This window comes from Vulpes vulpes, chromosome 10 (assembly GCF_048418805.1).
Source record: "Vulpes vulpes isolate BD-2025 chromosome 10, VulVul3, whole genome shotgun sequence".
NCBI classification, from domain to species: Eukaryota; Metazoa; Chordata; class Mammalia; order Carnivora; family Canidae; genus Vulpes; species Vulpes vulpes.
In genome coordinates this window covers 4,990,528-5,017,668 of record NC_132789.1, presented here as the reverse complement: position 1 = coordinate 5,017,668, position 27,141 = coordinate 4,990,528, and the positions used below count along the sequence as shown (strand labels likewise).

The 27,141-nt window shown below is 52.9% G+C and overlaps 1 protein-coding gene across 2 annotated transcripts in view; it reads left to right on the top strand.

Annotated features, from left to right (window-relative positions):
- Positions 1 to 15,954, top strand: part of AACS (acetoacetyl-CoA synthetase) — a 56,745-nt gene extending 40,791 nt beyond the window's left edge. The window contains exons 11-18 of one of the 2 annotated variants that reach the window (XM_072722668.1): positions 666 to 730; positions 874 to 996; positions 4,043 to 4,156; positions 6,154 to 6,279; positions 10,681 to 10,750; positions 11,234 to 11,292; positions 12,148 to 12,350; positions 14,803 to 15,954. In XM_072722668.1, coding sequence (XP_072578769.1) covers positions 666 to 730; positions 874 to 996; positions 4,043 to 4,156; positions 6,154 to 6,279; positions 10,681 to 10,750; positions 11,234 to 11,292; positions 12,148 to 12,350; positions 14,803 to 14,940 — 898 coding nt within the window. In that variant the 3' untranslated portion in view covers positions 14,941 to 15,954. The remainder of the gene's footprint in view (positions 1 to 665; positions 731 to 873; positions 997 to 4,042; positions 4,157 to 6,153; positions 6,280 to 10,680; positions 10,751 to 11,233; positions 11,293 to 12,147; positions 12,351 to 14,802) is intronic. The other variant, XM_072722669.1, reaches the window with a different exon arrangement.
- Positions 15,955 to 27,141: the final 11,187 nt, after the last annotated feature.

The window sequence follows — 27,141 nt, the reverse complement described above, 5'->3', positions numbered from 1 at the left end:
GCAACCTCCTTTGGGCCCGCAGAGAAGACATTAGTTAAGACATTTTATATGCTGGGGGCTGCCTCTCTGGGAGAACAGCTGAGGAGGGGTAGACTGCTGAATAGCACGTTCCCCTGGAGATGCAGTCCTGTATGCTCAGCACGTGTGCCGTTCTGTGTGTGCAGACATGAGAGAGAAGCACCGTGGACTCTAAACGTTTGAAACGAGAAAAGCTGCAGGTTTGCTAAGTGTCACAGAAATGTGGGGGAAGGGCATCCAGGAGGCTGACGACCCCTGCTCTGCCAGAAGCTCCCGTGGCCTGCTCCAGCCCCGCAGAAGGGAATGTTGAGGCTAGAGCTTGAGGGCTCTTGATTTTATGGCCTCCTTTGGTCCAGAAAGGGAATATATCCTGCATTTGGTAAGACTGTGGGGTACTGTGCAAGTCATCGTCTCCCACGGAGCCAGAGTTCTGGGTGTGTTGGGGTCGGTGTGCAGACCTGTCCCTGCTGTACCCCACAGTAAACACAGGTGTTTACTGAACAGAAAGTATTGATTCAGCCCAGAAGAATGGTGGGTCTTGGATTTTGCAGACTTGCCAGAAACGAGTCACTAATTTTAGAAAGCTCTGGAGCATGGAATATGCAGGAGCCTTGAGAGTTTGTTTTCCTTCCCTCCTGTGCTCCTAGCATCACCATCCTTGGAACGGGTGCCAAGTGGCTGGCTGTCCTTGAAGAGAAAAACATGAAGCCAGGTAAGTGTGCCTGTCAGAACGCCTGGCCTACTTCCTATCTTGCCAGCCAAGGAATCCATAGCTTCTGTCACCTATGTCCTGCACACAGGCCACACTAAAGGTGTCAGATTTAGTTTTAATCTTTCTGTGATTCTTTGCCCTAGTGGAAACCCACAGTCTCCAGACGCTTCATACGATCCTGTCCACCGGCTCCCCCCTGAAAGCCCAAAGCTATGACTACGTCTACAAGTGCATCAAGAGCAGTGTCCTCCTCGGCTCCATCTCAGGTGCGGCCTGCGCCATGGACAGGAGTTTCTGGTGCAATGAGAGGAAGCGGGGCTTGACCAGGCTGACCCCTGTAAGCGGGCCCAGCCTTTGACCCAGCAGGTCCACTGCCTTGAAATTGTCCCCAGTAAATATCTGGGTACACATCTATGCATGATTGGCTCTCCTCGTTCACAAGAGTTGAGTTCTAGAAAGTCGCTGAGTTAGTGACTCCTGAACCATTGCTCCTGGGAGAGATACACACGCAGGCATGCATGTATGCATCAATTATAATCTTCTCTTCTGAACACAGCTTATTCTGGTACATTCCGTTATCTTTATTTTATAGAAGAGAAGACGAGGTTCAGAATTGTTGACGGACTTGCCGGAGTGCTCCCCTCGCAGGGTACAGTGTAAGGATTGACACCAAGTGCAGCCGGGCCCAGGGCCAGAGCTGCTTGCACACCCTGCCCCTCCCCTCACTGTCCCTTGGTCTTCTCTGTGGTGAGAGCTGAAACCAGAGGCCAGGGACCTCGGTGGGGAACGTGCATGTGGGCCGCTCAAGATTTTCTCCACATGGCTCGTGTTCTCAGTGACCTTGAAAGCACTCCGAGTGTTGACTTTGAGGTTATAAATTTTAGTAAGTAGTAGAATTAGCAAATACAGAATCTGTAAATAATGAGTGGCCAAGTATGAGAACGATTGTTGCAACATTGTTCATGTTCATTAAAAGCTAGAAATTACCTATAGGCCAGTAGAAGGGAATTCATTGAATAATTTATGGTACATCCTTAATTTTTGCTGCTGTTAGAAGGGATATGATGAAAATTCTTATTTGGATAAAACATATTTATTGATATTGAAAGCCAGTTGTGATACCCTGAATGAGAGAAGCAGATTGCAGGGTGATGAAGTGTGGTCATTTTTGTAGATTGAGAAAAGGAATATGTGTGTAGGGGATGTAAACCGGTGGGGGTGGGGGTGGGGGTGGGGGTTGGGATTTCAAGTGACCTTTTTCTCCTCACTTTTTTCCTAACGTGAAGTTGTATGAGGACAATTGGTGCATGTGGCAAAATATTGAAAATCCAAAAATGAAATTGGGTGGTGCCTCCCCCCCACCCTGTCCTTACCTGAGGAAGCCTGTGCTTGTTTCCTGTCAGAGGTGTCTGTATGGAGGTGAGGGAGCCCGTGTTGATGGGTTGAGACCCATTTAACTTAGGGTTCACACTCCGTATTTCCCCCTTAGTAGTGTGACTTGAAGTTAATACTGTTGTAGCTCATCAAAATCTTTAGATGACTTTATTTTTCTGAAAAGACATCTTTAAAAGATGCCATGTAATTTGCTTGAAGCCTGAGGCTACCCTACCAGCTTTCTTGCTGGACCTTTAGCCCAAGGCTGGGGATCTTGAGCTGTTTTGGCAAGTGGGGTTCCTGCCAGCATCTATGAGTGGCCTTGGGACATCCCTTCTCCCTCTGGACCCTAGTCTGCCTGCTTTAAAAGGGATGGTTTGTCCTGTGTAGTTTCCAGGGGCCTTTCTGTGCCAGTGCTGCCTGCCAAGGGTGGAAGTGCCAGGGCTCTGGCCAATTATTTAACGGAGTCATTGCCTCATGATAGGTGACATCTGTAAATGTTTGCTGCCTGGGTATCACTCTCTGGAGTGCCATGAAGCCTTGAGACATACTAGCTCTGTGTGTCCTGACATGAAACACTCTTCAAGATGCTGGGGGTGGGGGAAAGCAGGTGCATGGGGGTGTGATAGGGTGATAAGGTGTATGAGGTGTCCTTGTGTGTATGTGATGGTTGTCTGTGGAGAGGGTCTCTGGCCACGGGGAGGGGAACCAGGCATCAGGAAGGCTCACATCCACTTCTTGCCCTCCTAGATTTCCAGGTCTTGTGCCACATGCATTGCCTGCCCAGAATGCCAGTTTACAGAAGCTTAGGGAAGTATGTTTGAATGGTATTGCTGGGTGATTCGGTGGTGTCATGACAGCAGCACGTGTCAGCTCCTCAGTGCTGGGCTGGTGCTGTGTGTGTCACAGAATCACCCGGAGAGCATCCCCAAGCCTTGGGGGGCAGCACTTCCACCTCCCTGGGGCCTGGGGCACTGGTCACACCTTGCAGCCACTGGGATGAACATGACTCTCATTTTCATGGGACTCGAGGCCCCAGGAAAAGGCAGGGAGGACGTCATATATGGAGCCTCTGCCGACTCAGCTTAGAGTCGAGGCCAGAACGAAAGCCTGCTGGTTGCTGGAAGCTTCTAGTGGTCTTGTGTGGCTCTTGAGTGCCCTCGGCCCCGGGTCACAGGGCCAGGCACAGTGAAGGGGTGAGTGCCTCGTCAGTTATGGGGGTCTTTCCAGGCACACAGACACGTACGTGAAGAGTGGCTGGGTTCAGGAGGGAGCCTATACGGGGCCAGCTCTGTATGTACCTCCTGCTCACGTTTTGATGGTGCCTTCCTGCCCCAAGTCCCCCAGGGAGGGGATGGTGGTCAGCAGTGCTGGGTCTAGCTGCAGGGGCTCCTGCCGCTTCTCTCTCGATGGCTCTCGGGACCTGACTCCCTTTCGAGCTCCTTCCTGGTGTTGGAGTGCTTCCTAGCTCACATGTTCTGTCTTATGTGCCCTCCGCTGCAGGGACCCCAGTGTTGCTGCTGTTCCAGCGGCTGAGTGAGCCGGAGCCGCCGCAGAGGGCCTCTGAGCGTGACCCATCTGCACAGCAGTGCCTGGGGGGGTAGAATGGATGAGGCTTCCATTTTCTGTGAGCCTGAGTCTTGAATTTTATTGTGACCACGAGAGGTCATTTATTTCGTCTCATCCACCAGGGAGACTCAGTCAAAAAATAAGTCACTCTGACATGGGCGATTTGTGGCAATTTCTAAATCACCTCCCCCATTTCTCCCTGAAAAGAAGCTCTAACTAACCATCAGCAGATTTTTCAGTATTTACCAGCAGAAAGAGTAGTAATACCTGTCCTTTGGGGTCTTCCTCCTTTGGTGTTCACCAATAAAGAACATAAGCTATTTGTCTCCATCTTCTGAAGTTTGGATCTCCTTTTGCCTTTGTTTGCAGGTGGCACTGACATCATCTCCTGCTTCATGGGCCAGAATTTTTCTATTCCTGTGTATAAAGGAGAGATTCAGGCCCGGAACCTGGGCATGGCCGTGGAAGCCTGGAACGAGGAAGGTGACAGCTTCACTAACCATCTTTCTTTCTGTGACTGAGTGTGACTCGTAGCTTGGAAGCACTCAGGTGTATAACTGCCCTGAGGGGGGTGGCCCTGTCCACTTGCAGACTGTGTCCTTCTAGCCACCCACTGGGCTCCCTGCCTCCAGCGCCCTTTGGCTTGCCCGCCTGAGAAGTCCGTGTTGGGCTGGAGCACGTTGGAGAGCATGTGTTCAGGAGGACCGGGAGGGCAGTTGTCCCCCTGCATCCAAACTGGGGAGATGCTGCTCAGACAGCCGCAGTGTCTTGCTCGTGTGACACCCTGATCTTGTCAAAGACCCCATGAGGGAGCCGGCGGTAGGCTTCTCTGATGCTCTCAGGATGAGCCTTTGCTCTGTAACCTGTTAGTGGACATTATTTGTGTCTCTAGCACCAAACAGGGCCTGGCCTGGCATGTGGTGTGTGCACTGTACAAATTTGCACTGCAGCCACCATTATTTTAACCTGGCAGAGTGATTGGGGAGGTTGTTTCAGGCCCTGTTTGTGTGAGGAAGAGGGAAAGACGGCAATACTGGCAGCCCCACCAGAGTCGGGGCTAGAAGCCTGGAGATGGAGAGGGCAAGAAGATCTCCTCCATTTCATGGAAAATGTTGCCAGAGACCTTTCTGGAAATCAATTTTTATTTTCAGAAGAGGGATTTTCCCTGGTGCTCAGAAAAGTTCTCGCCCCCACATGCCTGTTTTCTTCCCCACCATCCGAACCATTTCTCTTGGTTCTGGTCCCTGCTGCATTCTGTGGCCTGGGAGGGAAGCAGATGCTCCCAGCAGAGAGAAACCAATAGCTGTCCCTGTAGCTTCCAGATGCACGAGTTCCCTGTCTGTCTTCTATCTTGGGGGTTCTGTGGGATGACATGAGCTAGGTGAGGTGGAGGAGGTGTGGAAACTCAGGAGCCTCTGTGGACACACGGTGGGATGGTGGCTTCTCCATGCGAGTCCTGTGGTGCTGCGCTGTGGAAGGTGCTGGATAACTGGGCCCGAGCTGACTTCCAGGGCCCTCTCACTGGGAGGGGTGCCGTGCTGCCCTCTCTCTTTGGCCTTCATGACCTGTGCTGTGCCCAGGGCAAGAATCTGGGCTACCCTGTTGAGAGCAAGTGGGACTCGGTGCGACTCACTCGGCATGCAATTTGGTAACAGTGAATGATAACGAAGATACGGAGGGACTCTGTGATCCAGCAGTTCCACTCCTGGGAGAAGAACTTGCACATGTGAACAAGGAGAGATGTGCAGGCATGTTCATAGCAGCATGTTTGCAGTAGGGAACAGAGTTGGGAACATACAGAGGTACATCTTCAGGAGGAATAAACAGCCGTGACCGCATGTGGAGAATTAATGAACTGGAGCAGTGTGTAGTCGATGATGCAGTAGATGACCAGGCATCCTGATACCATGCGGGAGACCAAAGCAAGGTCCTGGATGCTGCAGCATCCTGCCGTTTGTGCAGTTGGGAGATACGAGGAGTGATTCTGTTATTCAGAGATGCTGATGTTGATGGAGTGAAAATAGTAAAACACATGTGGGAGAAATTCCCTTTTGTTTTTCTAAAAATTAAAAACAAAGATTGAATTCATTTATTGACAGCACGAAAAGGGGCAGAGGGAGAAGGAGATGGAGGAGCAGACTCCCCGCTGAGCAGGAAGCTTGGTGCAGCACTTGATCCCAGGACCTTGGGTCATGACTGAGCCGAAGGCAGATGCTTAACCCACTGAGCCACCCAGATGCCCCAATAAATTCCCTTCAGAAAGGTTTGGGGGAGGGTGTTGGGAAGGAAGGTCACTAGGGAAGGGAGGAGCTCGGCTTCCAGTGGTGCTAACACGAGGCATGTGGTGTGAGTTAGCCCCTTGCCTTCATGTGGGGCCCAAGCACAGGTGTAAGCGATAGCTAGAGAGAGCAAGCAAGCGTGCGCCAGCATGTGTGGTTGTCATGTGTGCTCAGATTACTTTTTAATTCTTCCCAAACCAGGAAAGGCAGTCTGGGGCGAGAGTGGTGAGCTGGTGTGCACCAAGCCGATCCCCTGCCAGCCCACACACTTCTGGAACGATGAGAACGGGAACAAGTACAGGAAGGCGTATTTCTCCAGATTCCCAGGTAGGTGGGTCCAGGGGATGCAGACAGGGCTGCCCGGAGTCGCCTGGGCTGGGCTACTGGTGTCTGGTATGCACGCCCCTGCCCATGTGTGGTGAAGCTGCTCACGGCTCTTTCTGCCAGCCGGGTGGGAGTGAATGTTGGATCAGTGGCTTGAGGTCATCATGTACAACCAGCATCTGGGTTAGTTTATTTTTTTAAAGATTTTATTTATTAGTGTGTACATGAGTGGGGGTGGGGAGGGGCAGAGGGGGAGAAGCTCAGTCAGACCCCCTGCTGGGTGCTGAGCCAGGTGCGGACAATGCCAGGACCCCGAGATCGTGACCTGAGCCGAAACCCAGAGTCAGATCCTTCACCGACCAAGCCCTCCAGGCGCCCGTGGGTTTGGTTTGTGCTTACCCAGCCCCTGTGCGCAGACGCTGCGGCCCCACACGCGACTGCCAGGCCTGGCACAAGCTCTGGTTTGCCCGTGGGAAGGCTGCGGGCCACCTGCTCACTCAGGACTGTGCCTGTCTGTTCGGGGAGAAGTGTGTGTTTGGGAGGTACCTGGCTGGGACTCTTCCTTTCCTTCCCGCACACACCCTCACCCAGTCCCCATTGGGCTGTCGGAAGAGGAGCGCTTTGGTGGTGGGATGACTTACAACCTGCTCGTCACTCTCACTGACACCCTCATGTTTCATCTTCCCAGTGGTGCCCTGCCCCAGAGAAGGGAAGTGTTTTATTTAAAGTTCTGTCTCCTCTCTCCCTTTTACCTGAATTCATTGTGTTATCCTAGCTGTATAATTCTCAGTTTAGCAAGCCATTTCTCCCAGAGCGGTTTTTTTTCCCAAGCGCTTGCTTTCTATGGTCTCTAGAAAGGCAAATTGATTTTGCATTAACTGCATGTGGAGGATCAGAGAAGGGCAGATGGTTGTCAGGGGCGGAATTTGCCGTGGATCCCGCCCGTTTCTGCACCTGGCCTTACATGTTGATATGGCCCGTGTAAGAGCCACTGAATCTGGCATCGCGCCTCCCACGCAGGAGTCGGAGGAGCACCCCTAGATGTGGCGTGGCCTCCACTGGGTGCCTGCTGCGCTCTGGGCCACCTTGGATCCTGCCCACACGCAGCTTTCAGACGGAGTGAGGCAGGACAGAGAGAGCACATATGTGGAGAGAAACATTCCCTGGGTGACCCTGAAGGACAGGACAGGGGCTTCTGTCTCAGGAAGAGAGGCCAAAAGTAGAACCTCAGCTGGAGGATTCATCTAAGAAATCCATCTCTTTGTCTTCTGCAGTACTGCTCACTGGTCTTTGGAAACTGTCTTTTCTGTAACTCTTTGTTGTGTATACAAGGGTTATTGTGACAGATGTCTCTCGGGATTGATTTCAGAGTAAGTCTTTTTCTTTCTTTCTTTCTTTTCTTTCTTTTCTTTTCTTTCTTTTCTTTTTTGAACCTCTGGTATTCCCTCTGGAGAAAAGAAATACTTTTGTGGCCTGTTATATTTCCATTTTTGCCCAGGCTGCCGGGAAGCCCAGAGTTATAATCGTTGCTTCGTTGTAGCAGTCCTCTTACCGCCAGGGCAGGGTTTCTGATTGTTTTTAAAGAATCTCATCACGTAGTTGGTTTTATAAGTAGTTTCCTCAAATGCTTTCTGGGAGTAGGTGCGATATATGAATCAGTATGGAAAGAGGAAGGCAGTTAAGATAATGGGACTCTGAAGCTGTTAGTGGTGGACGGGATGAACACAGGAGGAACCTGACTGTCCACACCCCAGCACTGGGAGACTGGGATACTGTATTGAAATCAGTGGTTAAAGGAAACAGCTGGAGGAAAGGTGGTTTCTGTAGCAGGAAGCAAACTCACAGACATCATTAGGCCAGATGAAAATGTAAGCAGGCAGCGATATCCAAGAAATCAGTAAGTGAACAGCAGAAGTTCAGCCCAGAGGGCCTAGTATCTCTTTTATGTCCATTTTAAAAGGAAATATATGTGTGTAAATCTGTGAATAAATGGACAACAAAGGGTTATCTGAGTAGAGGAATTATGAGCTGTTTTGCTGTTCTTTACATCTTATTTTTAAAAACCTAGTAAACATTTAAAGAGAAAAGCAGATGGAGGAAAGATTTAAGACTGTTCTGATTCTATAAAGCAGCGAGTTCAGCTCTGAGCTTCCTGGCAGTCAAGGCAAAAAGGGAGACACAGTGGGTGCAGGCGAGTGCAGGGGACACATTCTGCTCGGGAGGGCAAGCCTACCCTACCCACTAATTGTCAAGATTTTGGGCTTGGTGACATGGAGACAGCCAAGGTTTCCCTCAGCCTGCATCAGCAGACAGGTTCAAAGCAGAAGAAGTCCTGAGTCATACCTTCTAGAGTCCCAGGCCCTTCTAGAAGAGGAGCGTGTGTGCGAGCAGTTGATTCATGATGGCGCATCTGCAGATGCAGAAAGCTGTGCCATCACTCTTTCACTTACAAAAGCACAATGTGCACTGTAGAAGCTTCCCATTCCTGGCCCTCCAGGAGGAAAGCAAGAGAAAGGCTGGGTCTCCCCCTTCGTGCTGGCGCGCTGTGGCCGAAGCGAGGTGGAAGGAGCCTGGGTGCCGTGAACACAGCCTGAACCACAGGCCTGGGGCTTGGGAAGCTACAGGGAAGCCTGCATTTCTCTGCTGTGACACCCTGGCAGCAGGGCCACTGGCCCCGCATGGAGTCTCCCTCCCGACTGCGTCTTGTACGAGGTGGGAGTGCTTCATTTGTATTTTCACAAAATGATGATTCCTTCAGGGTGTATTTGCATCTTCTGTTTGGTCTCCATTTCCAGGGCCTTGCAGTGATTATCAAACTCCTGGGAGAATCGGCTTCATGCACGCTGGGCTGTGTGTCGGTCGGGCGCCCAGTCCCCAGATGAGAAAGGATTAGGGGGCGTGGTGGCGCGCCAGGCCTGAGGCTGTGTCTGCAGCTGGCTCCTGGGACTGCGATCATCAGCCCGGTTTTCTGTGTAGCTGTCAGATGTGCCTCTGCAGAAATCTGGCATACCACTTGCGGCCCTAGGAATGATCTCTTTCCCTGTTTGTGCAGGGGAGTCTTTTGCAAGTCTAATCAGGAGAAAGGGGTTTCTTTCTTCATCTTGGGGAGGAAGGGGAAAGGACCCGCAGGCCTGCCATCCTCTTGCATCAGAAGAACTGAGCTCAGGAGTCCTTCTGTGCTCAAAATTGCCTCCCAAGGACCACATATTCCCTACAGACAGACAGATATCCTGGCCTTCGTCTGACCTGGAGCCTTAGGGGTGGCGCCTCATGCCTCAGGAGCAGGTGCGAGCTGATGGGTTAGCACTGCCAGTTGGGAAGTGTCTCCAGAATTGGAGAGGAAGAGGCATTCAGGGTGAAGATCCTGTAGCTGGTTTTATTTGCTATTTTCCCATTCTGGGCTACAGGGACTCAGGACCCATTTCAGGAGGTCAGGCTGCTGCTGGGGTGAGTGACTTCCAGGTGGTTGCAGAGCTGCTGGGGTGTGCTCTTGATTATTCACACCCGTTTGGCCTCTGGTTGTGTGGGTGCGGAAGGGTCACTGCAGTTGGCAGCAGGAGGAGGCTTCTGGCTGGTTTAATTGCTCCCTTGGCAGTTCCCTTGAGGTGTGGCTTCTCCTTCCTGTTCCTCCGGGTGGAGAGTGGAGGATGTGGCCAAGGCTGGGGCTTTGATCCCTTGGGATACGAGCTTTGCTGCAGCCTGGGACGAGGGCCTTCCTGGGAATGTTGCCAGCCCAGGAACCAGCTGCACGCCAGGCCACAGGGGGATGGCACAGGTGATTGGGTCACCTCTGATCCCCCCCACCCTTTCTGTTGCCTTCCACATCCCCTGGATTTTACCAACTAGTTAGCTCTGTCCACGCGGCTCACGCCTTAGCTCGGGCCTCAGGCCTCCATTAATAGCTTCCCGCGGGTCATGCTGCTTCTGTTTATCCCATTCCAGGAGTGGCCGTAACCCCTCCGGACCAGCCCTGGAGCTGTCCCCAACCACCCTGTCTTCCTAAAGTGTGCTTGTACTCCCTAACCTTCACTCTGAGGGCCTGCTCCCAAAGCTCCCGTTGATCTTCCCTGGTCCCTTTTGCGTCCTTGCTGCTGGGGTTGGTCTCCCCTGGGAACTCCTGAGGCCTTGTCGGTGGTGGAGGGAGTGAGATTTCCTGTATGCTGGTGCTTCATGTGAGAACTGGACAGACAGTGGCCTCCGCTAGATGCTGAGCTCCTGGGGGCAGGAATGGTCAGCTTGCCTCCACCCCTGGGCCCCCAGCCCCCTTCCGATCCTGTTTCTATGCCTCAGCTAAGTCTGTGGGTGAGCATCCCATTGCTGTCATGCCTGCTGTGGGCATTTGTCCAGGCAACCAGCTAGGACCCCTTCTACTTGGGGTGACCACACACTTCTGCCTCCCTGCAGGTGTCTGGGCACATGGCGACTACTGCAGAATCAACCCCAAAACTGGAGGCATCATCATGCTGGGCCGGAGGTGAGGAGTCTTTAGAGGCTTCTCTTCCCTGGAGCCCCCTTTCCTGAGGCATCCGGGCAGGGATTGGAGGGATCCTGTGTCTCCCCTAGGGCTGGACCTGGGCCTGATCCACATTTCTGTGCCCCACCCCCACCCCCCCGGTGACTGGCAGGCACATGGCACAGGTGCAGCCAGTGTCCATCCATGGTAGCAACAGCCCTTCCAGAACGGGGAGTGTGTGGGTACTGGGCGCATGCCACTCATGTACAGGTGGAGAGGGGCCGGGAGGTGACGGGTATTTCCACACAAAGGGACTCCCTTGTTGTCTAGCCTGGAGTTTAGAGAGAAAAGGTGGCTGGTGGGGATAAAGAACAGGGGAGGGAGCCTTCGTGAGGGGCCCAGTATTGCCATGTGAAAAGGGGGTGACAGCCCCTGCCCCCACCTTTGTGTGACGTGCCTCACTCAGGAGCTGCTGTGTGTTCTTGACCTTGTCTCTCTTTCCAGTGACGGCACACTCAACCCCAATGGAGTGCGGTTTGGCAGTTCAGAAATCTATAACATTGGTATGTTATATTCCCTTTCTCCTTGAATTTTTCTCAAGTCATTCAGGAAGGAAGGAGGGTGTGTCCTAGCAGGGAGCTCCGGGGCCTGCTTTCCAAAGACTCCACCTTTGGCGTAACTCTGGTCTGTTTGCCTCAGCTGTGAGAATGGACATTTCTGAACACATCCTTCTTTCCAGAATGTAATTTGTCCACATTGCTTGTAGCTGTAAAACCTCAGAGGAGTATTCTTAAGGTCACATGGCCCATCCCTGTTCTGTTACATTTTATCTTCACAGTGAGCAACTTTGGGTTGTTTAATTGTGTCTGGGTGAAGAAAGAGAAGCATAGAGAGGTTGTGTGAATGCTGGAGATTACACAGCACCTCAGAGGACACCATATAAAGATAGTGGGCCTCACAGCTGCACAGTGGAGTCATCCCTGGGCCTTTAAAATGGCCCACCAAGGCCACAAAATCAGCCTCCCTGGGCAGTAGCTTCCTACCAACGTTGCATCAAGGTGGTTTGTACGGCCGGGATGGAGAAGTCCTGATCCATCTGCATCCAGGCTTTGTTCCTCCCACCAGTGGAGTCCCTATCACAGTACTTGCTTCCTTTTTATATTTAAATTAATCTGTAATTAAGCAAGTAAGGCCTGTGTTTGGCTTCCTATGAATATGTCCACCATTCCAGCTGAAGCAAAGCTCTGACTCTTGCCAGTGATGAGCATACTGCTTGTCCCCCCTGAGGGGCTCCTCCTGGACAGCTGGGAGGAGAGACGGCAGTGCCCGTCAGGCTCGTGGCCAGCCTCCCCTCCCCTTACTGGTGCCCACGGTGGGCCGGCCGGTGCTAGAGTGTGGCCTCTCCCCCGTCTCTGCAGTGGAGGCCTTCGAGGAGGTGATGGACAGCCTCTGTGTGCCCCAGTACAACAAGGATGGGGAGGAGAGGGTGCTCCTCTTCCTGAAGATGGCTTCCGGCCACACCTTCGGGCCCGACCTGGTGAAGAGCATCCGCAACGCCATCCGCATCGGCCTGTCTGCGCGGCACGTGCCCAGCCTCATCCTGGAGACCAAAGGCATCCCGGTAGGTCCGCCGCTGCTGGGCTCGGGCTCCTGTCCCTGGGTGGTGGCGACCAGAGTGCGGTCATCTCCCCGAGAGCCCCCACCCAGGAGCTCATCTCAAAGCTGGTTCTGCTTTATATATAGTTTGTCCATGTTGCCTGGCAACCCCATCTTTTTTTTTTTTTTTTTTCCTACTGTCTCTCTTTTTTAACCCTTCCCGAATTGCATGTAAAGTGACTTCTGCTAAATACTTGTATTTGGAGGCAAGGCAGGCCCAGCCTTGCATATCCAACTGGCTTTTCCCTGGTGTGGTTTGAGTGTGTTCTTGAAATTATTAATCAGAAAATTAATTTTAACTTTTTAAAGAGCCACTGGGGTACTGTTGCTCTTGCCTTTTAATTTTAAGTTTTGCCTGTGGAAAGAAGAGTCGAATCTATTTAGAGGCATGTCTCCCGAAAGCTGTTCCCCCTTCTACTTTGTTTAGGTTCTGACTGGGGGAGGAGGGGCCCCCAGATTGGGTCTCAGCTCTAACTTGGCCTGCTTATGATGAGGCAAGTATCAGCTGAGAAGACAAGCTGTGGTGTGTGTGCACACGTGTGTGCAGAGAACGAGCTGAATGCACAGACGAGGCAGGGCCTCTCAGAGGCCTGCAGGGTAGCTGGTCACTGATGGGGGGAGGGGCAGAGCCTGACGGCCCTGGCAGGAGCTGAGCTCTGGTGCTACCCTGAGCAGGGCTGGGACTTCTTATCCCGTCCACATGCTGCTTTTAATTTTGGTTGTACACTGGAAGGGTCCCACTGCTGGGATTCTTTGTCTCAGTTGGTGACTCCTGGTGACTCTGGGATCAGTGGCTCCCGCCAGGAGGGAAAGTACTTCTTGAGTTCATGACACTTACTGTCTTCTCCTGAGGAGGGCCAAAGGCTTTCCTTCAGCAAACCAGTTCTGTCTGCTTCTGGAATATTCTGGAGAACCAGAGTTTGACTTTCCCCTTGGCTTTCTTTTGATGAACCAGGACGTGTGTCCTTTGCTGCCAGAAGCGTTACCCCCCACTGTGTCTGCTCATGAGATTAGTGGCATGGTTTCTCTGAGAGATACAGAAAGTGGAGATCTGTCTTTCTGTCCTCAGCCTGGTGCTCCGGTCACTATCAGAACCCGCTTTCCCTAGGTGCTATCTCCTCTGTCTGGTTGGGCTGGGAAGTCCCTTCCAGGGTTCCCTGAGATTTTTCAAGGCCCTTGTATTTTCAGATCCTCCTGGCCTGAACTACTGGGTTGGCTTGGCCGTGTGTGTCACTGCACTGGGGAGGAGGAGGCCCAGCCAAGGAGACTTGGGGTGCGTGGGGCATTGCGAGGCTGGCAGGCCCCAGGCAGCTACGACTGCCCTGGCCCCAGCACGTCTTTGTCTCCTCTCACAGTTGAGACGCCTGGCCCATCCTGACGGGGCAGCACCTGACAGGGGGCAGCATGACGTTTATCTCCCGGGGAGGCCCCAGCAGCAGCCAGGGGTTGGGGTATCTCTGCTTCCCACCACACTTCTCACCAGAGGAAACAGTAGCAGGATTTTTTCTGTAACACGGTCTTTCTTTTGTCAGCTGATGGAAAATACAAATTATTAGCTCCCCTGAGCTGTTCTTGGAGCTTTTGTGTAAAGCTTACAAGCCCATAAAGCACGTGAGACTCTTGCATTTCAGGGCGAGAGGGGCTGACACCCAAGTGACAGGCAGTCCTTCAGAAGCCAGCGCTTAGATCCTTAATTAGTTCACACGTTGCCCGAGTTTTTCAAATGAATGAATTTTAATTACATCTCAGGTTAAAAAAAAAAACACAGTAGTGCCTGTGTTGGAGAGATTAGGGCACCAGCGGTTTTACTAAAGGGCTTTGTCTTGAAGTCCCCTGGCCCCTGGACACCCACACTGCCGTCAGAGGCCCAGGGGGTTTGAAGATGGAGCACACGGGCCTGGATTGTAGAGGGAGCTTTGAACGTTTGGATGGAGTCTGACTGCGAGGAAATAATGCCCCATACCGCCCTGATAAATGTTTCTGAGGAAAGGTTTTGGGCAAGCTTGGTGAGGCTGGTGGATGAGGCTCGCTGGCCAGTTGATCTGTGACGAGGTTGTAGGAAGCGGCCCGTGGCTGACACGGTAGTGACGGGCCATTTTTATGATGCAGCGAAGGGTAATGCAGTGCACATAACTAACAGAATAGGCGCTTCTGAGAGTTGTGTGCCTGTGAGCCCCACGAACCCAACCTGCTGCACGTTCGAGGGGACCAACTCGGTTTAGGGGGTCAGCCCCCAGTCCCCGGGAGGCGGTGGCCCGAGCGCAACATGCTCACCGTGGCCCCCTGCTCTCTGGCTGCAGGTGGAGGTGTTCGGTATCTGGTCTGGATGTCCCTAGATGCCGGGGCTGAGGGCTCGTTCTTTACCCCTCGAGGCTCAGCTGCTGTTTTTGTTTGTTTTCTCTGCCCTTCCCTGGCAGTACACTCTCAATGGCAAGAAGGTGGAAGTGGCTGTGAAGCAGATCATTGCTGGAAAAGCTGTGGAGCACCGAGGGGCCTTCTCAAACCCTGAGACCTTGGATTTGTACCAGGACATCCCAGAGCTGCAGGACTTCTGAGTCGGACTGACTCACGTGGCACACTGCCACCTGCGTTTGTGCTGTGACTTCCGAGCATTCAGGACGTTACTTAGAAACCCGCAGCTCTTGGGAAGGCAAGTGTCCGTGCGCTTGGGGAAGGGTCAGTTCTATGTTCCGGAGTCATGTCCGGGGGGTTCCGCAAGCCTTGTCGGGCCACATCCTGACCTTCAGAGGCCAAAAGGGAGCATTTGGTGTGTGTGTGTATGGCTAGGCGCTGAGAGTGCCTGTGTCTTTGCACAAGTGTTCTTGCACATGCCGCCAGGAGCCAGGGGTCGCCCAAGTGTGGACGGTTGTGGCCAACGGTCACGGTCAGCGTCACAGCCATGCTTCCTGCACTGGCTGGCGCTCTGGCGGCGGCACATCTCTCAGGGGTGGTCTTGCCTCCAACCTCGTGCCCGTAGTTCCCTTTTGCCCTCTTCACGGGTAAATCTGTGTCTCCCCTTCAGTTGCTCTCCAGCTCTGACCGTCGTTTCTCAGGGCCCATCTGTCCCCCATTGCACGTGGACTGTTCCCCAGTGGCCGACTGCTCCTGCAGGTCCCCGTGGAGCCGCATGTGGCCCCCACGAAATTGCACCTCCCGGCGGCAGAAGCTCCCTGTGGAGAGCACATGGGCTTCGTGCTTTAACAGGGTCTCCTTATTTCATCAACTTCAACTGGTTTAAAAATATGTTCATGTTCGTTCTCTGGAGTGTGTGGGTGCTCCAGAACAGGCTGTCCACCCCGGGGGGGGGTGGCGGCGCTCTCGGGGACTCGGTGGGCCACCTGGGCAGCAATCGCGGGGTCCTCCCTGTCGGAGCTGCCTGGCCTCAGGGGACACGGCCTCACTGCACTCCTCCCCCTGGAGCTCATGGAACCTGGACCTCACGTGGAAGCTGGATATTGAGTCATGGGTTTGATAGGCGGTTCATATGCACTCTCTGTTCCGTACATTAAGAGCTTCCTGTAATCCTGATGTTTGTTTTTGTATTTTTAAAAAACTGAGCACAGTGAAAACCTTTTTGGAATCTCTTTTCTTCTGGATTATAAAAATACAGGGGGGAGTGCTATGAGGAATTTATGTAATAAATATATATACATATATACACACATATATATACATCTACATATATATATACACATGCATATGTGCACATACCTGTTCATGTCTGGCGTGCTGGTGTTTTCTCTGGAGGGGCTGACCTGATCCGCTTCTGGAAACTGCCTGTGCTGAGGAGCCGGTGGGCAGCCACACCCTGGGGGAGATGTTTGGTCAGGGGGTTGGGGCATTCCTGGGCCCCTGGCGGTTAGCAGCGGTCCCGGGTGACCAAAGGAGTAGCGAGGACTTCTCAGCATGAAGCCAGCACCCTGGAAGAGAGGACCGTCCTCACCCTGGGCTCCTCGATGGTTCCAAGCAGCCAGGTATCTGGACTGTGACCCCTGTCATCGCAGGAGCTGCATGTCACTCAGATGGTGTCTGGCTACACGTCTCAGCCCGGCACGGTTTCTTTCCCTCCGGTCACGGGAAGTTGGAGCAGGCGAGTGCCCTGGCCGGGGCAGTGACCGCAGGCTGAGCGGTGCCCATCTGCGGCCCGCCGTCCTCTGTCCGCAGCCACCATGCCTCTCGCCTCCCATCATGTTCCAGGCAGGAAGGAGGAGGAAGTGACAAGAGGGCTGGGTGAGGGGCAGAAGCCTCCCGCTCTCCAGGCTGTCCCCTTCTCATCAGCCAAACAGTGGCTTTAGTGGAAACAGTGGCTTTAGTGATACCTCCCCTAGTTGCAAGGGATTCTGGACACTGCATTTTAAAACAGGACCTGACACCTTTCTCGCATTAATTTCTCATTGCTGCTCTAACAAATGACCATAAACGTAGTGGCTTCAAACACAAATTTATTGCCATTCTGGAGGCCAGAAGCCTGACGCAGTTCTCCCTGAGCTGAAGTCGGGGTGTGGGCCGGCTGCGTTCCTCCTGGAGGCTCCAGGGGAGAGTCTCCTCCTTGCCCTTTCCAGTTTCCAGAGGCACCCTCATGCGTGGCTGGTGGCTCATCCCTCCAGCCCCAGAGCTGTGTCTCTTGCCTCTCTTGTGCATACATTGGCCTTTGTGATGACCTTGGCCGCACCCCAGTAACCCTGGGTGATCCCCCTGTGTGAACATCTATTGATGAGTGAGCTTCCTCCCACGTGCTGCCTGAAATTCCCCAGCTACAGAACCTAACCTCTCACAGGGCGTGTGTGGAGCCTTATTCTGTTACCTCGCGCTGCCAACACAGTCGGGCCCTGCCAGCGAGGAAGACGGGAGAGTGGTCATCAGAAGGTGTGAGCCCCATGCTGGAACAGCTGGGTGGTCGACCCCTGGTTGTCGACAGACCCCAGGCTGAGCTCGTTCCCCCCACCCTGTGGGATTGGCCTGCCAGCCTCCCTCCCAGCACCCAGGCCCGACTCCGCCAGGGGCCCGGAGCCCACTTCAGACTGACTATGCCGGAGGAGTCATTCGGGCTTAACTGCCGTGCCCTTTTAGTGCTGGCGAGAAGCCCCAGGCTGGCTGAGCCCACGCATCGTGCTCACGAGCTGCACCGGACAACTTCACCAGTGAGAGACAGATGGTCTGTCCGGTGCCGGCTCTCCCGTGATGTGCCTTGGCCTGAGCGTTGCCCTGAAAGCACTTGCCGGTCAGCTGCCTCTCCCTTTGTGATGTCCACAGGTTGTACCACGCCCTTCCCATCCCATTCCCAGTCCCCTAGCCTCGCTGGGAGCACGGGGGCCCACAGTGTGGCCTGGGTAGGGGGGCTGCCAGGATTCTGTGCTGCTGCTCGGCCCCCCTGGCCCACAGGCCTCCCCACAGCTGTTTCTCCTCCGGGATTGTCTTCCTACCTCCAGGAACTTTCTCTGGGGGAATGGCTCCTTCCCATTCATGCCGAGCCCACCCCCACCTCCTCGCCTGTGCAGACAATCCTCAGGACCCTGGAGCACTGTGTCTGGGTCCCTTGATCCTTGACACACACCCCTGCACCCTTTTTTTTTTGTGCTGTGCTTCTCTGCACTGCTTTCAGAACTACCTCTCCTGCTGCAGGCGCCTGCCTGCTGGTCACTCTGAGCCCCGGAAGACCCCAGATCTGCTCTCTCATCTAGATTCCTAGCCCTTAGCAAGCCCCTAGCAAATGGCCTGAACCCACCAAGGCTTGGGAAAGATGTCTCCGTGACCTCTTAACCCACTGTCACTGTGGTTGTGTATGGACAGGAGACACCCTCCCCTTGGGCTTCCCTCCCCTCCCTTCAGGTGCACAGGGCAGGGTCTTATGGGGAGTAAACTCCCTTTGAGGGCCCAGCCACATCCCCAGCTCTGGACTTCAGCCTTCAGTGGGAAAGCCACACACAGATTGACCGGGGTAAGTTGTAGTCACTGGGGCATATAGCTCAATTGCTGTAACGAGTCCCCCCCGAATCTGGCTCAACTGGAAGTTTTTTTCCCCTGTAACAGCTTTGAGGTAAATGGGTGACCTGGGGTGGGGGTTAGGTAGCTTGGCTTTGCAAGGGCACCCAAGTGACTCGAGTTTCTTCCATCTGCTTGCTGCACCATTGCCTGCACAGCGGCCTGGTCCATGTGACCTGTGTGGGTTGGTGTAATTACATTTCAGCCCCTCCCTTCTGCTTACCACCCATCAGCCACCACCTGTCCAGTGACTGTACTCAGCTGTAGGGAGAGCAGGGTGGCATGTGCATCACCTGGATCACACCTGACCTGCAGCTGGAGAGGCAGCCTGGAGAGAATGTGTACGTGCATGTGTTGTGTGAAGGCGATGTGTACATGTGTGTGTCTCTCTGCATCTTAAAGGTAAATTGTAAGGTTTATGAGGCAAACTTATTGGCCTTTATAACATTTTGGCCATGTGTATCTGTGCACATGTGTACATGCATGTTTGTGTGTATGTAAACATCTGTGTGTGTGTGTGTGAATGTGTACATATGTGTGGCTGTGCAGATGTATGTGTGCTGACATTACACACTTGTCAGAACCCAGAAAAGCAGGGCAGGGAACATGTCCGGTGTTTCCGTTGTAACCCGGGGTGAGGGATACGAGCCCAGAGCCCACTCCCACGTGGGCCAGGGGGAGATTTCCCCATCTCACGTGGCCCTGCCCAACTGCAGCTGCTCATGACTGTGCCACCTCAGCCTGGGGCCTGAACAGTTTCCAGTTTAGGGGACTGTGTCTGAGTCAGGCGGCTTTATCTGGGTGTCCTGCAGGGCCGGGACTGGGCACTATCTTGTTATTTCAACGGATATACCCTGTGTTTGTCACTGAGGCCTGTGGTGACCAAGGGTGGTGAGTTCCTTCTGCCACGGAGAGGGCATGTTGGCGGGAGGGCAGATGGTCAGCCAGGAAGGGAGAGAAGGTTTGAGCAGATGCCGTGGTCGAGGCGTCTCCAAGGGGACAGCGCCGAGGTATGGCCTCAGAGGGAAGATGGGAGGTCAGCCAGTGGGTGGGGGAGAGCCAGCCAGAGCCACCCTCCCGAGAATGGAATGGACCGACCCAGAGCAACAGAGGATGGGTGATTCCGAGAAAGGGAACAGAGCCCAGCAGGAGGGGGGCTGTGGTGCGGAATGTGGAGGGCGGAGTGCGTCCTGAGGGCCACAAGGAAGCCGTGAGGATTTTGAGTCCAGCAGTGACATCAGTGGATGCACATTTGGAAGGTGGTGGGGCAGCAGGAAGGGTCTGGATTGGGAGCTGGCTGGTAAAACGAACCAACTTTTTCCCCTCCTCTCCCTCCCTCTCCCCTTCCTCAAACTGTGGCCTCAGCGCCCCTGATAACACAGAACTCAAGGACCCTTCTGGTTCACCGAGCACACAGGTGTCGACCACACAGCCGGGACAGGCAGGAGCCGGTCGGATTTGCCGGAAGGCTGAACTGGCTTTGACGAGCTGTGGTTCTTTCTCCCGGGCTACGAATGCCTTCACAACAGTTCTAAAAGCCTGCTGCCATTTCGTCCCCATCTTCGAGAACGTCACAAGCAAATACATAAGGGCCTATTTTTTTTTTAAGATTTTATTTATTCATGAGAGACAGAGCGAGAGAGAGAAGCAGAGACACAGGCAGAGGGAGAAGCAGGCTCCATGCAGGGAGCCCGACGTGGGACTCGATCCCAGGTCTCCAGGATCAGGCCCTGGGCTGAAGGCGGCGCTAAACTGCTTGAGCCACCCGGGCTGCCCAAGGCCTATTAAGATGACGTTTGAAATACGTTACAAGCTAAGCACTGGCTTGGTTGTCATGTTTGATCATGTCGGAGCGCACCCTTGACCGTCACAGCAGTAAGTGGAAGGGCTCAAGGTGATTAGATGACTTCCAGGGAGAAGCAGTTATTGGTCAACTCCCTATGCGCTGGAACGGTTTGTAGACCTCTTCATCTTGGGATGTGTTCCCTTTCTTCCCACTTTCCTTCTATCCCTGGCTCAGTCAGCTAAATCACAAGTCAGGGTGGGTTTTAGGAGAGTGAAAAGGTACAGTTGTCGAGTGGCCCCATGCGGCCTGGACCTAGTTTTCATGTGGCTCTGAGTTCATCATCCTTGCATTCCCTCTCACCATTTACCTGTTTACAGTGTGGTCCCAATTCTCTATGATGTCCACTTCCAATCACAACTTGGGATTTTGTTGGCTACAAGGAGCAGAAACCCCATCCCAACCTGACTCAAGCGAATAGAAGGATATCGGTGTACAGGTTTGAAAACTCCAGTGCCAGGACTGGCTTCAGGCATGGCTGGATCCAGGGTCTCTAATGTCATCAGGGTTCCCTGTGTCCATGTATCTGCTTTACCTTCTTCTGTGTTGGCTGCATTCTCAGATGGCTTCTCCTCTCACTATGCCAGTCTGGATACCTAGTGCTCCAAGATCATGTTCTCTCAGTGCTGAGGGGGGGGGGCGGGGGGAGATTCTCCTCCTGGTGGTTCCAACCTGAGTTCCTGTGTTGAAGGTCATTGAAATATTTGGATCACATGTGGTCAGGCACGTGCTTATTGGCCAGGCCTGGGTTATGTGACCCCGGCCAGAAACCAGCCATCCTTAGTTCCAGGGACTGGGGCTGGCAGTCCCGGAGCAGCATGTAGCTTTCCTTTCAGGGCTGGGAGCAGCAGCCAGCCCCTCTGTTTCTTCTCATCCCTTCACAGGTATGGGCCCTTTGCCCCCTCCCTTCCTTGCTCCTCCTTTCTCTAGGAGGGAGCCTGTCTAAACTCCTCTGTCTCTGTCTGCTCCCCCTTCCCTCCCCAGCATGACCAGTTACCTGAAAAACAAGCCATGGCCTGATGACTATTAGGATGAACTTCCAGATAAAGAAAATCATGTTGGGGGCTGGGGTGGGGAAGTGCTCTGCTTTCCATAACACCAACTCTGGAAAGAAAGGCTCTGAAATCTTGTTTGGCTTTCAGAAGTCTGCAAGGCTCTGGATTAATGTTTAGCTTCACCTGGATTGGTGAATCCTCACATCTGAGCCCCCTGCAGCCCCTGTGCTGGGCCAGTACTGGCTGGGTGGAGGGGTTGTGTATGCAGGAGGGCTCCCCCTCCTCGGGGCCCCTGCTCCCGCTCCCCCTCCATTCCCTGTCTCCTCCCTCTTCCTCCCCCTTCACTCCTCACCACCAGCCCTTCAGAGAGGGTTCACATCCTTTCTCCCTGGGAAGACTGTCCTGCTATTGCAGTGTGGGCTGACTTGTTCCCCTCTACGGTAGGCACACTACAGTGGCCCAATAATTTCTGCCGTTAGCACTCATACTTTTGCATTACATTCTCCTCTCAAATGAAGTGTGGGACCTGTGACCTGCTTCTAACCAGCAGAAGATGGCAAAGGTGAAGAGATTTTGCAGATGTAGTTAAGGTCTCTCATCAGTTGACTTTCCATTAATCAAAAGGAAGACAATCCTGATGGACCTGACCTAATCATGTGAGTGCTTTATAAGTGGCTCTGGGCCTTCCCTGATGTCAGAGACTCCAAGTAGCAGAGACTTCTGTGACTTCTACAGCCACAAAGAAATTAATTCTGCCATAGACCTGAGGGAGCTTGGAAGGGGATCCTTCCTGAGTTGGTCCTCCAGATGAGAATGCAGCCCGACCTTCACCCTGAGCTGAGAATGAGCTCAGCCACCTGGACTTCTGGTCTATAGAAACCATGAGGTAATACCTGAGTGTTGCTTTAAGCTACTGTGTTTGTGATAATTACCTTATGCAGCAGGTGAAAGTGAACATACCTTCCCAGTTGTCCAGGCCTCAGCAAATGGGATCACATTCCACTTAGCACCTTTCTATGTATGAGTTCTGTCTCCTGGACCCCCCTCAGGTCCTTGAAAATGGGAATCTTCACCTCTTCCCTGTCTCTACACCGCTTGGTCCCAGCCACAGGTAAGGCTTCATTTCAGTTGGGACTGGCACTGTGACAGGAAGCCATCTCTTACCAATGGCTTCAGGCTCAATGGGATCCAGGGCTGGGACAATGGGATCATAATTCAGTATCTCTCATGGAATCTCTAAGGGCACCAGACTGTAGTGGTTAAGAGTATGGCTCAGGAATTGGGTTGCCAAATAAAATACAGGATGTTCAAGGGGCACCTGGCTGGCTTGGTGGAGCATGAAACTCTTGATCATGAGTTTGAGCCCCATGTTGGGCATGGAGCCTACTTAAAAAAATGAAATACATTAAAAAAGATATAGGATGTTCAGTTAAATTTGAATTTCAGACAAACCGTGAATAACTCTGTAGTGTATACATATCCCAAATGTTACAGGGGACATGAGTGACATGATTACACCGAAAAGTATTCACTATTTATCTGAAATTCAGGCTTAGCTGTCCAGTCCACCTGGATGCACCTGAAATGAGAGTGGGGAAGGGGATGAGGTGAGCTTGCTGACCATGGTGGGGATGGCAAGGATGGGTTCCTGAGGTCATGGCTCCCCCTCAGCCCCATGTCAGGGCTCAGTGAGACCCCAGGACTCGGTGGGGCAGGGTTGGTTAAGTGCTGATACTGAACCTCAAGCTTAGGGTACCAGCTCCTCCATCACTAGTTCTGCCTGGAGCAGTGACCCCCAGATGAAGGCAGGTGGCCTGCCCAAGCTTGTGGGAGGGGGCTTGTTTCAGGCAGGAGAGAGAACAGAAGCCTGAGTCTTGGCTGGAAGAGTTCCCAAACAGAATCCTGAAGAAGAAAATTTGTTTTTCTGGTTCCGAATGTTCACGTGTAATGAACACAAGTGAGACTTCTGCACAGAGACAGCAAATACTAGAATTGGTGAGGAATCAGCCAGATTTAAACCAAGAGAGGCCACCTTTAGAAGAGAAGCAGCTCCATCTGGAATCTATCTTCTAAAATCGTGGCACTCTGGGAGCCAGCATTTCCTCTGGGAAGAGAAATGCCGCAGGGTTGTGGCAGGTAAAGGAAAATGGGACATTTTTTAACATGTCATCTGGCAGGGAAGAGTGTGTCTGGGTCCCCCTCCTTGAATCTGAGTGGGCTGGTGACTGGCTTGATCTGTAGAGCAGGACACATGCTGCTCAGTGGTTTATAGGCTTGGCCAGGAAAGCCACGAGGCTCGGCCTCATTCTTTTGGGCTTGTGCACTCTGGGGGAGCCCACCACCACATGAGAGGTCCGGGCATATGTCAAAGAAAATGAAAACAGCATCTCAAAGAGACACCTGCACTCCTATGCTCACTGAAGCATTATTCACAGTTGTCAAGACAGGGAAACTTCAGTGTCCATCAGTGGATGCACGTGTATGTGTGTGCGCGCATGCGTGTGCACACACGTGTAGAGAGGACAGAGATCTTGCCGTTTGCAACAACGTGGATGGAATTGAAGGCATTATGCTGAGTGAGTAAGTCAGACAGAACAAGATAAATATGACGCACTCTTGGGCAGCCCCGGTGGCTCAACGGTTTAGCGCCGCCTTCGGCCCAGGGCGTGATCCTGGAGACCGGGGATCGAGTCCTACTTCGGGCTCCCTGCGTGGAGCCTGCTTCTCCCTCTGCCTCTCTCTCTCTCTCTCTGTCTCAAATAAATAAATAAAATCTTAAAAATATGATGCACTCTCGCTTGTATGTAGAATCTGAAAATGTGGCGCTCCTGGAGCCAGCGGGTAGGCTGGGTAGGATGGCGTTTACTGGGGCTCGGGGGTTGGGGGAGATACTGTTTAGGATGCAGACTTCCAGCTAGAAGAGAGCCAGCTTCTGGAGACCTGATGCACAGTGTAGTGAATAAAGTCAGCAATACTGGCTCATGTCCTTCGGAGCGAAGGGACTGGGTCTTAAATGTGCTCGCTACCGAAAAAAAATGATAGTTACGTGATGTGGTAGAGAAGCTGATGGTGATCACCTTGCAGTGTATAAGTGCATCACATCAGCACGTTGGACATCAAATGTACACAGTGTTCTATGTAAATTATATCTCAATTAAAGGGCACCCCCGGTGGCGCAGCGGTTTAGCGCCACCTGCAGCCCAGGGTCTGATCCTGGAGACCCGGGATCGAGTCCCACATCGGGCTCCCTGCATGGAGCCTGCTTCTCCCTCTGCCTGTGTCTCTGCCTCTCAGTCTCTCTCTCTCTCTGAATAAATAAATTAAAAAAAAATACTTAAAAAAGTCTGGGGGCGTTGAGGTCACCAAGTAGAGAAGCCACATGGGAGTGCTCTGGTCCAGAGCCCCAGCTGTCCCTGCCAAGGCCCCGGGCACCTGACTGGAGTGTCTCTGACCCTATAGACCTGTCATCTACCAGCTGAATGTCACTGAGTGACCTCATCTGACACCACATGGAACAGAAGAATTACCCAGTTGGGCTCTGCCTGAATTTCTAACCACGGAAGCCTTGAAGTATAGTAAAATTATTTTCGTTCTGTGCTGCTAAGTTTGGGGTCGTTCTGAAGCAGCAGTTATCAGAACAGGGCTCCTTTACAGTCGGGCCTAACTGGTGGCATAAATACCAGGAGAGGGTCAGGCTCAACCCTGGGAAAGCCGGGGACAGCAGGAGCCTGCTCTGGCCAGGGTGACGGCCGTTACTGGGAAGCCCAGGCCCCGAGAGGCTGGATCTGAAGTGGACACTCTGGGGTTATAGTAGGTGTGTTTCTCAACCACCGACGGCCTCAGCTTTTCCATCTGTAAAATGGGGTTTCTGAACTGCAAACTTTACAATAAGGAACAGATGTCTCAAACCAACGGCCAAGGTTCCAATCTAGGCGGCAGGTGTATTTTACTTGACTCTAAGTGATTATTTGGATCCAATTTAAAAATCGGGAGATTTCACAGCATCTCTTACAATCACTTGGTCCTAACAGCTCACATGGTCTGACCACCTCGCTTTGCATGCGTGATTCCTGGTTCATCGTCGACTCCTGGGCTCCACCAGGAGTGACCAGGGAGCAAGGAAGCCACCTCAGCGGGGACCACAGCAGGAGATGACCATGACAGAATGTTCCCTCCACCCCCTGCTGTGGCAAAAGCGTGGCCCTGGGGAGAAAGGGGGAGCCCCCCCCCCCAGGACTGATGTCAATGTCGTGTCCCTAGGAGACTGGAGTTCATGAGAGCAGTTCATCTCGATTAGGGGAAAATAAAGTCCATTTCTGCCAACTCGAGCATGTGGGCTGAGTCCGGGAGAAGCCGCCCACGGAGCAAACCCTCCCCGAGCACTCAAGCTGATGGAAGCACTTGAATCCGCACCTGACGTAACCCTCACAACTCCCTGCACAGGGCAGACGCTTTCATATCCCTGTTTCACAGAATGGAGCCTGAGGTGTGGAGCTAGCCCGCCGGGGGTCATACAGCTGATGGGGGCGCAGGGGACAGAATTGGGATTAGGCCCCAGGCAGTCTGGCTACAGCGTCTGCAACGCTGCCTTCGTCTCCGCACCCCTAGCCCCTTTCCCGGCCGTATTTCCTGGCGAGCCGGGACAGTACTCTCTGTGGCAATGACTGTGGTCCCCAAGTAGGGGTTGCCCGGGGTGGCTTGGAGCGGAGGCCCTCTGCCTGCAGACAGTCTGCTGAAGGACCACCCGTGGGCCCAGACACAGCAAAGGTGTTTGCAGGAGGGAGTGGGTTGCTGCTCCTCTGCCACCAAGCCTGGGCTGGAAGGAGCTGACGCATGTCACACTGCCTCAGGCCACTGTGGTCCTTGCCATTTCTGTCATGACTGCCCAGGTCCCCTGGCTCACTGACAGCTGAGCCAGGCGCCAGTTGCTGAAAGCAGGGAGCTTGTTTCTGCCAGCCTGGGCTGTCCTGACTCCCACCGGGTGGTCTGTGGCACCATCATTCTGTCATGGACAGGCTCAGGACCACAGGCCTCCGGGCAGTAGGCCGACTAGAGCTAATCATAACTGACGTCGTCATAGCACTTGCATGTGCCAGGCACTGTTCCAAGGGCACGGTCCAGCCTGCAAGCCTAGGACACAGATACCCTCATTATCCCTATTTTGCAGATGGAGGATAAGGCGCCAGGTTCAAGGACCCTGCCCAAGGTCACACAGATGGGCCATCTCCAGATGCTACCCTTAAGCTTCTTGACTCTTTCAGGAAGAGCTCCCAAAAGAATGGAGAGAATCCCCTTTTTGATGAGCCTCACTTTCTGGTCTGTTTTTGGGGGTAGTTCTTGATTGAATGTCTAGGTTGATTAAAAAAAAAATCATACCCCAGTGAAAAAGATCAATTGCCATGTACGGTTTCCAAGTCACTTTGATGCTGTCACAAACCCTCTCATATGTTTGAGCCTCTAATTAGATTTGGAGGGGAATGAATTCATGTGTCATGAAATTTTAAAAGACAACGTTCCATGAATGGAATTTCCCATTATTCCAGCTTGATTGAAATTGTGGGTTTTTAAGAGGATGCTATTTATACTCTTAAGACAATGGAGCTTTCAAAAGGTCTTCATATGTGATTTCTAGGGAAGTGGAAATCTTTAAATTTTCATAATGAATGTGTTTTTGTGGCTTTCCTTTTCTTTCTTTTTTTAAAATAACCTGAGTCGGCAGTGTCTCTCTCCTCCTGATGGGAACCTCAGGTTCTTGCCAAAGTATGTATCACATAATTGCTTTCATGTTCAGACCCGGCAAGAGCACGTTGTAAACGACTGGGACGCAGATGTGACAATTCTATTAGCCTGGGCTCTTGCATGGTTGACCTTGCAAATTGAATTTGGGGAGGTCAGCCCTTCCGCCTGGCTGCTAGATTTCATGTTCACTGTTAGGG